General features: G+C 47.2%; 1 protein-coding gene across 1 annotated transcript in view; it reads right to left on the bottom strand.

The window, feature by feature from the left end:
* RPS3A (ribosomal protein S3A) overlaps positions 1–1,915 on the bottom strand; it is a 6,140-nt gene extending 4,225 nt beyond the window's left edge. Inside the window, exons 1-2 of the mRNA XM_024207586.3 lie at positions 1,807–1,915; positions 920–1,023 (exon numbers count right to left, since the gene is read on the bottom strand). Of these exons, the coding sequence (XP_024063354.1) occupies positions 920–1,023; positions 1,807–1,868 (166 nt within the window). The 5' untranslated portion in view covers positions 1,869–1,915. The remainder of the gene's footprint in view (positions 1–919; positions 1,024–1,806) is intronic.
* Positions 1,916–13,340: the final 11,425 nt, after the last annotated feature.

Genomic DNA, 13,340 nt, shown 5'->3' with positions numbered 1-13,340 from the left:
GGGGGGGGGGGGGAAATCGCACTCAGAGGCGTGCTATTTGAAAGGGGTCACCAATACAAAAGTCTGAGAACCACTGCCTTACCTGAATATAGTATTCTAAGTGTGGTCTCACCTGATCATGTGAAAGATAACCACCTCCCTCTACTTCAGCGATTCTCAAACTTTTGTACTGGTGATCCCTTTCACATAGCAAGCCTGTGTGTGTAACCCCCTTTTAAATTAAAAACACTTCTTTACATTTTTAACACCATTATAAATGCTGGAAGGAAAGTGAGGTTTGGGGTGGAGGCTGACAGCTCGCAACCCCCCATGTAATAACCTTGTGATCCCCCTGAGGGGTCCCAACCCCCAGTTTGAGAACCCCGACTCTACTCAGTGATGCCTCTGCACATACAGTGCCCCCCAAAAACAGTGGTTTTGCTACCCTATTACAATGAAACCCCACAGAGATCTGCCCACTATGTCCTTCCCAAGATCTTTCCGCATCACTGCTTTCCAGATCTTCCTCTCCTATAAAAGATATTGATCATTTTTTGTCATTTCCCCCAGATGCTTTTAAATATCTTTAAGTAATTTCCACCCCAGAACTCTAATCTTTATTGGGTCTTCCTTTGCATTTCAGTCCCACAGATTATCCAATAGCTTTCAATAGAGATCAGTTACTTCATCTTGCATAGACAAGAACCAAACCATACTCTGTATGTGAAACTTGATTCTTTGTCTACTGAGGACAAAAGCCTTACAGCTACCCAACAAACAATGAGGTCAAACCACATTTTTTTAAGTCATTATCCTATAATATTGCAAATCACGTTAGTTTAAGCAGGAACTGCTTAAAACGGATACTGCATTGCACAGTCATAAAAGACAGGACAAATTAGCGGATATCAAATGTTACCTCAACACATTAGATACTCACTGGTTCCTTGGGTCCTGGTGACGAGTGTCTTCCCAATGTTTCGGATATTAAACATTGCAGGTGCCTTGACATCGTACCAATCCTTCTTTGAGAAGGGATCGACCCTTAGTTTAATAAATAAATAAATAAATAAATAAAAATAATAAATATTTCCACTCATTTTTCAGATTAAAACTGGCCTAAAATTTGGTCTACTTCCTCCATATTTATCATGTGCAAAGAACTGTTGTAGAGTTACAACATACTTCAAATACCATAGGCTGCTGTAATTTATGCATTTCCAAATTAATGCAAACTTGTTTTCTTATTATCAGCATAAGTTTGCAAATACCAATAAGTGATACAGACACTGGACCAACAGATAAGTAACTGACCCATCCCAATGTGCTGCTCAGAGTTAGCCCTCTAGGCCCTGCACGTTCATGGACAGAGTCAGAGACCAGGACCCAACGCACAGTATCTAGCAGTGCGGCTCTGGGGGCAAATCGGCAGCCGAGCTGCAGGGGCAACTAGACACAGCTCCGCACAGCACGTGGGGCAGAGGCAGTCCGGCTCCCTAACTCCCGTCTTCCCCCGAGAGCCGCAGCCTGGTGCTGGGGGACTCCGTGCGGCCAGGCCCTGGCTCCCCATCTCGGGCAGGGGGATTCACAGCCGAGCCAAAGCCGCCCCTCCCGCAGCGCCCCGTCCCGTGCAGCGGGGGCCCGCGCGCTCTACAAACCCCCGCTCCAACCCCGGGTCTAGCCGCCGCCATGTCAACACCGCCACCACCGCTCCTTGCGCCGGCCGCCCGAATCCGCCCGGCATCCGGCGCATCCTGCCGGGCCGCAGCCCAGCAGCCCTCCCGGCGGGGCCCCCGGCACCCCTCGCCCCTGCCCGGCCTCGCTTACACTTTTTTCTTTGCGCCTTTCTTGCCGCCCTTGGTGAGGCGCTTGTTCTTGCCAACCGCCATGGTGCCGCCCGGGAGCCAAAGAGGCCGAAGCCCGCCAGCAACGCGAGATTATACGAGAGAATGAGTCTCACGCGAGAACTCCGCCTACCGAACTCTCACGAGAAACCAGAGCGGAAGTGGAGAGGCAACGGGGGCAAGATCAGCTTCCTCAAGTTCCTGGACTGAACCAAATAGCGCGGCGGCGGGGGAGTCCAACGTAAGGAACAGAATGGGCTCACCCTAGTGATTCCTTACGGGTGGGCGCCGGGGCCATCCCTTCTACCCCGCCCCCATCGCCCCTGGCGTCGTGGCTGACGCGGGCTGCAGCCCAGCACTCTGGGGATGCGGCCCGCGTGGACTGCACTGCCAGCCCCGCCGGGGCACGTCACCCCGCCCATGTAAAATACAGATCCAGAGAGCCAGGTTTCAAAGTGCCTCGATTTTTGCACTGCGGCTGCCCCGCATCCCCGGCGTGGGCGCTGCCAGTGCTGCTATTTGTTAGGGTGATTCTCCCCCCGCTGGATCGCTCAGCCCCACGTTGGCCTGGTCCCCGCCCAGGAATTAATTCGGATCCCCACCCCCTCCTCCAACATTTCTCAGTCCACAGCTGCCTCCCACTTAGTTCTGTGCCCCCGCGTCCCTGTTAAAACAGCAAAGATCACAAAAATCCTGGGGGAGGGTGGGGGAGGCGACAGAGGCACACAAGGTACGTATGACTGGCAGAGGTGGGAGGGAGGTTGGATAGAAACCAGCTATGGTGAATCTGTAATGACTGTACAGGACAAGACATTCATGTTTAACACATTATCGGGGCCAGATTAAGACTCCCTGGGCCCCTAGGCACATCCCCATATTGGACCCTGTCCCCTGGGCAGGGGCCACCCACACAACAGCCATTCCTGGCAGGGGTCTTTCATGCAGCTGGGGTCTGCCCCAGAAAAGTGGACTCAGATGCCACCAACCTAAATAAAAGATTTGGGGGTCAGGAATGGCAGCAGTGGGGCTCCCCACTGCTGCCATTCCTCAGGTGACAGATGAAAACAGCCCCTTGGCCCCCAAATTCTTTATTTAGATTGGTGGGGGTGGGAGCCGTGGTGACCTCCTTGCACATCAGGTTTCAGAGTTAAGAACCCATGGAAATGCAAAGGGCAGTTCACACCTCCCAAGGCTATTTTATCAGGCTTTCTACAACTGCTGCTGTATACAGTACACTCAGTTCATACTTCAAGCTTTTCTTCACAACCATGACAGCTAGAAACATTTTAAAATGAAAGATTAGATCACATGACCCCTGAAGCCTTGGTGCACATACTATGCCTTAGCCTAGCCTGGGTAACACTTCAACATATTTTTTCATAGTATAAAAATTATTGTTGCTGTAATGTAGGACAAAGAAAACCCAATATTGACTTGATACTGATCTTTGGCCACCAAATAAAGGCCAGACTTTTAAATCGCCAGTTGTCATGGTATGTAGTATATAGCATGGTTTCAGAAAAGATAATCTCCATCTATGCTAGCCTAATGAGACCCAAATCAAGCTCCCGGATATGAGCACCACACTACCCCAGTCCACACAGACACAGAAAGCCTTGTTAAATACAGTTGTTGCAAGCAAGTACAGTTTCAACTGCCATGAGAAAGATGTTCAAGCTGTATTTCTCAGTAATTTACTTTCTCATTTACTAACTATATTAGGACAACAGCATGTTTTTATTGCTTCACCACTTATTTCCACCCCCACCAGGAATCACACACACACCTAAAAAAAAAAAAAAAAGTCAGTGGATTTCACCACCACCCCACCCAGAAGGCCAGAGAATGTAGTCAGACAAGAGAGAGAGGCAGGGAGCTCTCATCTTCATTTCCTTTAGGGATCAGTCTAGAATGAGGGAAATCTTCATTCTTCTCCCCTGAAGGACAGGGCACCAGTGTCCAACAAGGGAATCTGCACTCTTCCTCCAGGTGAGGGGGGAGGAGGGGAAGAGGAAGGTGTCTGGGAAGCCATACAGCAGAGATCTTTTTATTTGTTCCCAGCAGAAAAGCTAGCTAGAGCTCCAGCTCAGTGGTTCTTTCTTTTCTGTTCATGTGTTACTGATTAAAGTTACCTCAGGCTGCACTAGGGAAGCATCAAACTCCCACTCACACAAATAAAGAACAATGCACAACTCCTAGCCAAAATAAATTTCAGTCTTGGCCACCATCCTGAGACTGTTGGCAGCTTTCTGCATCAAGTTCCAAAGATTATATTCACCTATCAAAAACTTCCTGCTTTCTCCTGCCTGCTCAGTATCTGTAAGAGGCCAGCATCCAAGTCTTGATGAGACTCCTCCCTATATCTTAAGGCTGTCTGCCTTGCAACTCCTTCCCCAAATGGGATTGGAATCAATTTTTAGAGAAGGGGGCTGTGCAGAGAAACAAGTGACTCACAGGAATGAAGAGGCAGTGGGAGCCCTGAGCAGGCCATCTGGAAATGGAAGTCCCAGTTAGCCTGATGCTGCCAGCCTCACACTATCGTTAATATAGGCTTGTCTACGCTACACTGGTTCAGCTGAACCACAGTAGGACTTAGTGAAGAGGTTACCTACGCCAAGAGGAGAGCTTCTTCCGTTGGTGTAGGTTCTCCACCTCCCTGAAAGACAGAAGCTACTTCAATGGGAGAAGCCCTCCCAGCGACAGCACTACACCAGGGGTTAGGCTGGTATAAATATTCCGTTCAGGGGTGTGGATTTTCCACCCGGAGTGATGTAGATACCAACATAAGTCTTTAGTATAGACCACGACAGGAGTCAGAATTTCAAAGGAGTACTGGTTGAACCCTAAGGCAGGAAGGAAGAATTGGATGGACAACCACAATGTAGACCCAGTCTTTGACAGCTAAGAGCCTGCTACTCCCCCCCCCCCAACTTTTTTTGGGAAAGTCAATTTATTTTAATTTAATTATTTTAATATTGGCAAGTAGCTCATCAAAGGGAGCTTTATGGGAACCTAGATGAAACATATCCCATTTGCAGGTGTCAACCAGAAACTGCAGGCAGATAGACAAGTGGGATTTTCTTGGAGCAGAAATGAATACTTATATGCCACTAATTAATAAACTTCTTTAAACTCTAAGTTCTCAACCATTAGTGGAAACCAGCCAATATAGAATTAAATGATATTTAATAATAGCCACTACATACAAGAGGTTTACCTCATAACTATTCTCAATGTTCCTATCCAGGACTGAATACATTGCCTCCTTGCCAGTATTTCAGTAGTCAACTCATAGGAAATCTATTATTGATGGGGCTTCTATAATTCAAAAACTCTCCCTTCTTTTCTTTATTATACTTTCATCTGATCCATAAAAATTCATGCCCTCAGGTGTTAGCTATCCAGTTGCTGTAAGTCCTGTGTTCTGCTTTAACTTATGCAGCCTACACAGCACCACAGGGAAGAGTAAGCAAGGTCAGCAATATATAACTTAATATTAAAGGGCCCCATGCATGCAAATAGTGATTTGTTGGAATGATTTCATCTGCCCTGCTGTGCTTTGCCCTCCCCCTCATACTAGAGATCTAGAGTGTCTGTGTATTCTTGAATGTTTAGGCATGTCCTGGTTTTGAACACACATCTTGGTGTCTTTTTTTTTTTTTTTTGGTAAAACTAAGTTTGTTCCCAGGTTTTGCCAACCCACCACCAGACTCTGCCTGAGGGACCCATGCACCAGCAGAGCCACTGAAATTAACAAGTTGGCAGAGCCCATATTTGAATCCAGGACCATTTTTAGTGGACTGTTTACATATTGCCATACTGCCTTTCCTCTTCCAAGATCTTCTAGTGAGTCCTTTCACTCCCCTCAAGCCAACTTCTGAACACCTAGGTCCTGATTCTTGGCTCTGCTATGGCTATGCTGCTAATCGCTCCAGGGAACAAAGCACCTGTAAAGCCAGTGAATCAGGCCCTAAGAAGATTATCCTTGTATAATGAGTGTCCCCAAGTGACAGATCCAGCAAAGCAGCTCAGTGACACTCCCCTCTCAGCATCAAGTGCAAGGAAAATTCCTTGGGAAAGAGAATGTGGCCAGGATAACCCTACATCCTAACAATGCTCTGATTCTGGAATGGCTTCTTGGGGCCACAGGTTGGCAGGTTTAATTACAATTATTTTAAAACAGTTATACTTGGCTTGCGTTGGCCAGACAAAATGTATTTAAACAGTTAGCAGGAGTTACTTTAAAGTGATTCTATTACTATAGTTCAAGTGTTACTGGAGTTGAGGCCTAGTGTTTTGGAAACATAAGCAATTGGTATCCACAGTTCCTCCGGCTGAAATTGAGTTAGTAGGTGGCAATGCACCTAGCCCCATGAGCTACTATATTAGTCTTTCAAGCAAAATGGTACTATAAAAGTACTACAGGTGAACTCTGCTTCTTTGATTCTCCCCAGTCGAAACCCATGGAGAACCTTTTTAAATTAAAGGGCCTGATTCTCTACTGCTTTGCACCTTGGTTAGCTTTTTATTCCCACTTTGCACAAGCGTAAATAGCTGCACAAGATGCAAGCAGCACAGCATCAGACCCTAAGAGTTCTTTTTGGTAAGCAGAGCTCACAGGGTCTTGTTTGGTTGTTGTGGGTTTTTTTTGTTAGTATCCCCTTCCCCCCAAAATAATTGTCCATTTCTAGGAAATACCTGATATCTGCTGTATTGCTGTCTGCTTTAGGGCATCACACAGTTCTCACATAGTTTCAGGTGCTTGCATAGGCGGTGCGAGTCCTCCATTTGGGGGGACTCACCCGTGAGTGCTGGAAGCAACCTAGAAGTGGGGGGGGGCACCCTCCAGCATCTGAGCCGTGGCCCTGCCTCCAAGGCCCTACCCTTGCTCTGCCTCTTCTCTCACCCAAGGCCCTTCCCTTGCTCCACCTCTTCCCACCCCCTCCCGAGGGTCCCCCCCCCCCGCCTGCTGATCACTCCTATCCGCCCCCTTCATGGAACGAGAGAGGGGGGAGGAGGAGAGGCACGGCTTCATTCCTTATTCCTGTCTTAGGCTAGCGATTGGGGGCCAGGGAGAAGAGCGAATAGCGGGTGGGGGGAGGAAAGACCTGGGGAAGGGGGCAGAGATGAGTGAGTGGTGGGGGGGAGCCCTTGGGGGAAAAGGCAGGGTAGGGTGCAGGCAGGGCCATGGGCCGGGTGCTGGTGCCCCCCTATTCCCCCGACTTCTATGGAGCTTGGCTTCCGGCACTACAAAGGCAGTGGCTGGCCAGCGCGCCTCTGGAGGGGTGACCTGCACCACATCCGCGGCATTTCCCCCCTGCATGGCTGGCTTTTTGGGGGAAGGTTTAGCCTCCCCTGGCCTCTTATATGTGCTGCTCATGGATCCTTGTTCAGTTTCCTGTGAGCTGATTCTGCATTCCACAGACATAACAAATATGTGGAGGAGGGTAAGAGGTAAGAATAAGCTGAAGAAAACTGCATCCTCTTTGCTCATCCAGACAGTTTGGTATTTCAAAACCGTAAAAAGCCCTTCTAACCATGACCAAGGCCTGATCTACACTACACAGTTGGGTCAATGTAAGGCAGTTTATGTCGAACTAATTATGTCAGTGAACACACTCAGCCTTGCTCCCACCAATGTAACTGCCCTACTACACCAACATCATAGCTCCACCTCCACAAGAGGCATAGGGCTATGTAGTTAGAGTGACTCATCATCTGTGTAGACACTGCATTACTTACATCAGCCAAGCTGGAGCCGTAAAATTGATAAGCAAGCTTGGCAGCTAGAACCTGGCTGTCCCCGGCTCCCCACTCCCAGCCAGGCTGTGGCCCGCAGGATCCGCTCAGGGAGCTGAGAAGCCTGGGCGGCTGTGCCCCCACTGCCAGCTGGGAGCTGAGAGCCCGGGGAACAGATAGGCTCCCGACGAGAATTGCACTGAGTGGAGAGCCCTGGCTCTCAGCCCCCACGCTGTCCCTCTTCAGTCAGTGGAAGCAACTGCAGTGGCTGTAAGTCAACCTAACAGGTCAACTTAAGGCTGTAGTGTAGACATGCCCTAAGTAGCAAATAGAACAATCAGAGACATCTCTAAGCATTACTGCTCATTGTTAAACCATTATTAAAGTAAGGTTTATGATCTCTGTCTATAGGGTGCTCTATTGCAAGTGTCATAAATAAAGTCACTTTCATTAGGAAACTAGCTGCAATCAGCTGGCTGGGTGGAAAAAAGTGCCCATGGTAACAACAAAGATCCAGAGCATCTCCTCCCCTAAGGGAAAGGAGGAATGCTGGGGGACACTCTTAATGAGTTGCCCTCCATGATAGTGAAGTTTGCCATCCCCACTGTGGAAGGAGCTCAGGTGTCTCCTCCAGAAACCATTCCACCAAGGTCTGTGCAGGCCTTTGGAGATCTGCAGGAAGTAAGCTCTCTGCCTCCACACTGGTTCTGGGGCATCTCCCCCTCCAGTTTTCTGGCACTACTCTTCCAGTGAAATTGCTCTACAGATCTTCCCCAGGCACTTTGACCCTGATAGTTGGGATCCTTGGGATTCTGTGCTAACCGTTTCTAGTAATTTTCCTGGGGCAGGTGAGAGCATAACACACATACCCCAGACTTACCTACTCCCAACCCAGAGCCACTCAGTCTCTGGCCAGAGAATCTTCTGTAGGTTATCAGGAAGGTGGCCCCTCCCTGCACAGCACAGGTGGGTAAGCACAGGGAAGGCCCTTTCTACACAGCTCTCAAGGACACAATATTGCTCTTGTGTACAGCATTTAATCAGCAGGTGTTTTCTTTTCAAATACTCTTCCACAGTTGGTCATTCTTGTCTTTTTGGACTTCCAGCCTGAATAAAATGGTTGGAATTCTTTTTTAAACATAGTTCTTTCAAATTTAACCTTCTTCCCCTGATAATTTGCCAACATCTCTCTACAGTACAGTATCTGACTCCTTTTCTCCATACCCTGATCTCTTCTTGGGCCTAGTATTATTCGTTCTCAAAGTCTCATTCTTGCATAGAAATCCTCCGTTCCCATAGTTTGTGTTGACTCCCTAACCTCTGAAGTTCATTCCTGCTACAGCAGTTAAATGTTGCTTTTTTAAAATAAAGTAACATTGTTCAGAAACCTTGTCTAATAAGTTTCAGTCCATGGTGAAATTTTAATTATAGACAAGATATGAATCTGTGAAAATAAGGTTCTTAATGGAAGTGCTTGCAGAACCTGAGCTAGAGTGGTGTATAAATATACAAGAACCTTTTCTAAGGTTTTCTGGTTAGCACATTAACCAGTAGAAACCCTGGTTTGTTTAACATATACTTTTCAGCCCCCTGGATGCAAACCTAACTGCAATGATGGGCCTTCCTTTCTGTCTGTTTGTATTTTGCTTATTCACTGAAAAATAGTAAGATATTTCTTACTAATGTGAACAGGTCAGGGTCCCTATCAACACAACACATGTATATATGCATAAACACATACAACTTCCTCTGGTTTCCCTTTATTCTGACCTTAAGAACAGTTGAATATAAATCTCATCTGGTTGTTTCTAAAGCCTCCCGTCTGATAATTCAGCCCCAGTACCTCAGACAAAGGTGCGAATGAGACTCACCTGGTCTGACTGACTGCCAGGGTGAGTCAACAGAAATAATAATATATGGAGATATACCTATCTCATAGAACTAGAAGGGACCCTGAAAGGTCATCAAGTCCAGCCCCCTGCCAGGACCAAATACTGATTTTGCCCTAGATACCTAAGTGGCCCCCTCAAGAATTGAACTCACAACCCTGGGTTTAGTAGGCCAATGCTCAAACCACTGAGCTATCTAATTAGCTCAAGTGCAGAAGACGTCTGTAGAGGGTTCCAGAACTCAACATTCTGTGTACTTTAAAGAATGGGTACATGGCACATTCACTTGTGTTAATATTATATGTGGCAGGTATTAATATTGATAGGATTTAGGAGTCAGATGTATTGGTATTGTGCATCTGTAATCTAGATAAGTATTTCTCAACCTTTTTGATACCAGGGACCAGCTTGCTGCCTTCTAAAACTGGGCTAGGGATATCTCAGGGACTGGTGCTGGTTCACGGACCGGTCGTTGAGAAACACTGATCTAGATGGAAAGCAACATCTCAGATATAACTACAACCATCAAAAAATAAATGTTCAGGAAAGCCCCACAAGTAATTTGAGATCATTATAAAGGATCCTTCTGTCACTGCCATAGACTATTTAAGGTTCTGTCATCATAGTCTTCATTCCAAACCCTCATTTATTTAGTTGACTATGAGAATTTACTGTAGTCTGAATTTTGATATAGAAAACCTTCTTTTCTTTCCTCTGGTGAAGTTCTCTCTTAGCTCCTTGGGCTGCTCTGGGAATCTCTCTCAAGTACATCAGAATCTTCACATCTCCTTGTTTGGAGGTATAGTTTATTACTTCCTGCATGAGTCACCGCTAAAAAAAAAATGCCTTTGAATTCTGCAGTGATAGAATACTAATAGAATGTGAACCAATACTTGGTGTTTAAGTGCACTGCTATGTCAGGACTCCTTTTATCCAACGTTCCCTGTACTGTTCATACCGATTCCAAATGCAGTGTTTCTTAACTAGTCATATATGATGATTTTTAATCCATCAGGCTTAGAGATGCACAATATTAATAAACATGACTCCTAAATCCCATCAATGAAATACATCCTCTCTACAGTGCTAACCTACGTGAATATTTCACATCCCAAGAGCTGTATAAGTGTTCTATGTGGTTTCATTTTAAGTATTTTGCTTATATGATTCAACTACTTAAACAGGAATCTTCCAATGGAGCAAATATGTTTGTGATACAGAACACATGTTTTCACATCTCCTTTTTTATAGAGTTTCCAAAGATACTTGGGCATGAGTCTGCAGCGATCAGTTGCAGGTCACTTGCCAGTAATATCTGTGTATATCTCACTTAGTCATTTCCCTGCTATTGCAGAGGCCTCAGGCACAGGTGCAATTCAGTCCCTTCTATTCTTTGCCTATGGCATAGAATAGTCTAGTCTCCTGTGTGTTGTAATACTTTGGTTTAATTTCAGTTGTTGGGTTTAGTGTGTAGGTGGTGTTAGTAGCCCATGATATACTGGAGGTCAGACTAGATGATATAACGGTCCCTTCTGGCCTTAAACTCCACAACTTTATTGAGCGTCAAGTGTAAGACATTGATCTTGCAACTGCCTTTAAATGAGCTTACTCTCTACATCCAGTTGGAGTCCCACTTACAACAGTAGGGTAGGGTTGCCAACTTTCTATTGGCACAAAACCGAACATTTAGCCCCACCCCTTCCCTGAGCCCCCTGCTCACTACATTCCCCCTCCCTCGGTGGCTCGCTTTCCCCCACCCTCACTCACTTTCACTGGGCTGGGGCGGGGTGCAGCAGAGGGTGAAGGCTCTGGGGTCGGGCCAGAAATGAGGGGTTCAGGGTGTGGGAAGGGGCTCCGGGCTGGGGCAGGGAGTTTGGGTGTGGGAGGATGAGGGCTCTGTGCTGGGTGTGCTGGCTCTGGGGTGGGGCCAGGGATGAGGGGTTTGTGGTACAGGAGGGGCTCCAGGCTTGGGGGTAGGGCTGAGGGATTTGGAGTGCGGGAGGGGGCTGTGGGTTGAGGCAGGGGGTTGGGGTGCAGGAGGGGGTGAGGGCTCTTGGATGGGGCTGGGGATGAGCGGTTTGGGGTGCAGGAGGTGGCTCCAGGCTGGGGAATGAGGCTGAGGGTTGAGGTTCAGGGGGAGTGAGGGCTCTGGGCTGGGGGTGCAGGCAGGGGCTCCAGGTTTGGGGGGCTGGGGTGTAGGAGGGAGTATGGGCTTTGGGCTGCAGGTGCGGGTTCTGGGGTGGGCCCAAGGATGAGGGGTTTGGGGTACAGGAGGGGGCTCCACATTTGGGGGGGACTCTGGGCTGGGGCTCAGGGCACAGACTTACATTGGGTGGCTCCCAGTCAGCAGCGCAGCAGAGCTAAGGCAGGCTGCCTGCCTGACCTGGGGCACAGTGCTGCACCCTGGAAGCGGCCAGCAGGTTCAGCTCCTAGGCGGCGGTGGGGGACGGGACGTGGAAGGTTGCTCAGCAGTGCTCGCTGTTCTCACCCATAGACACTGCCCCCCCCCAGCACCCATTGGCCGGGAACTGGCCAATGGGAGTGCAGAGCCAGTGCTCAGGGCAGGGGCAGCGTGTGGAGCCCTATGGCCCCGCCACCTAGGAGCTGGACTTGCTGGCCGCTTCCGGGTCACAGCACGGCGCCCCAGAACAAATAGGGTCTAGCCTGCCTTGGCTCCACAGCACTGCCAACTGGACTTCTAACAGTCCGGTCGGCGGTGCTGACTGGAGTCGCTAGGGTCCCTTTTCGACCGGGTGTTCTGATAAAAAACTGGACACCTGGTCACCCTACAGTAGGGCTCTGAAGTGGTGTAGGTGTCCACCTCACTGAAGCAGTTGTAGGATCAACAACTCTATATCTTATCGGTATGCAATAGTTACAGCACACACATACATATACATATCTTTGAGAGATTGAGAGGAAGGATTCTTAGGTGGTTAGGGCAGTAGTTTAGGATTTTAAAGGCCTCAGTTCAAATCACTACTCTGCTCCCGACTTCCTATATGACCACAGGCAAGCCAGTTAACCTCTCTGTGCTTCAGTCCCCATAGCATTTCCCTACCTCACTGGGTGAGATGAGGATAAATATGTTAAAGATTGTGAGGTGCTCAGGCACTTGGTAATGGGGGACTAAGACATGGATTTATGCCAATTTTGCTAAAGAAAACAGCATTCCCAATTATGCTGGAAAAATACTTTTTGTTTATAATCAATTCTAAAATAAAGTTGAGCTACACATTATGTATTTGGAACTCCACACAATGTTCTGGCATTGTTCTAAATACAGTCAATTTAAATACTCATTCCGTTTCTGCTTTGTTGCTGGAGTAGAAGTGTTTTGGTATGTGCTGGCACAATGTTTATCGCTTTAATTGCAATGCATTGTCTCCTTGCATGTTCTTACTCTGATTTTTAATTGTACTTGGAAAAAAAAGTGTTTTAAATAGTGCTCCACAGGGAATGGGTACATGGTGTCTCTTAATTGTTACTTTCAACTTGTTCATTGATATGCAAATTAAACGGGGGGTGGGCATGCTTGGTTCCAGTTGTGGAAAATCTTGTACCAATTATAAATTCTACTTCTGTGCCTGCTAATATGCAGATTTCTCTTTTTTTGTTCCTAGAAGTTTTTTTTTTTTTTTTTTAATGTACAGTATTTTCCCCTGGAAATGTTACCCCCAACCCACACTTTAAAAAAAATGGTTGCAGGATTTTGCTTTTGTTTTGACCAAATAATTAACATTTATGTATTTTATCTAGAGATTTCACTGAAGGAAATACAGTGTTTGATTTTCCTCTGTAAGACTACCATTGCGCTGACCAGAACAGGTTTTGCTGATCACATACCTCTTTAAGAGAGCTCTCTTACTTCTGTGAAAGTTATGTTCTA

The sequence above is a fragment of the Terrapene carolina genome, unplaced genomic scaffold (assembly GCF_002925995.2).
Source record: "Terrapene carolina triunguis isolate 2854851 unplaced genomic scaffold, T_m_triunguis-2.0 Scaffold66, whole genome shotgun sequence".
Lineage (NCBI taxonomy): Eukaryota > Metazoa > Chordata > Testudines > Emydidae > Terrapene > Terrapene triunguis.
This window is presented reverse-complemented; position numbering and strand designations above follow the sequence as displayed.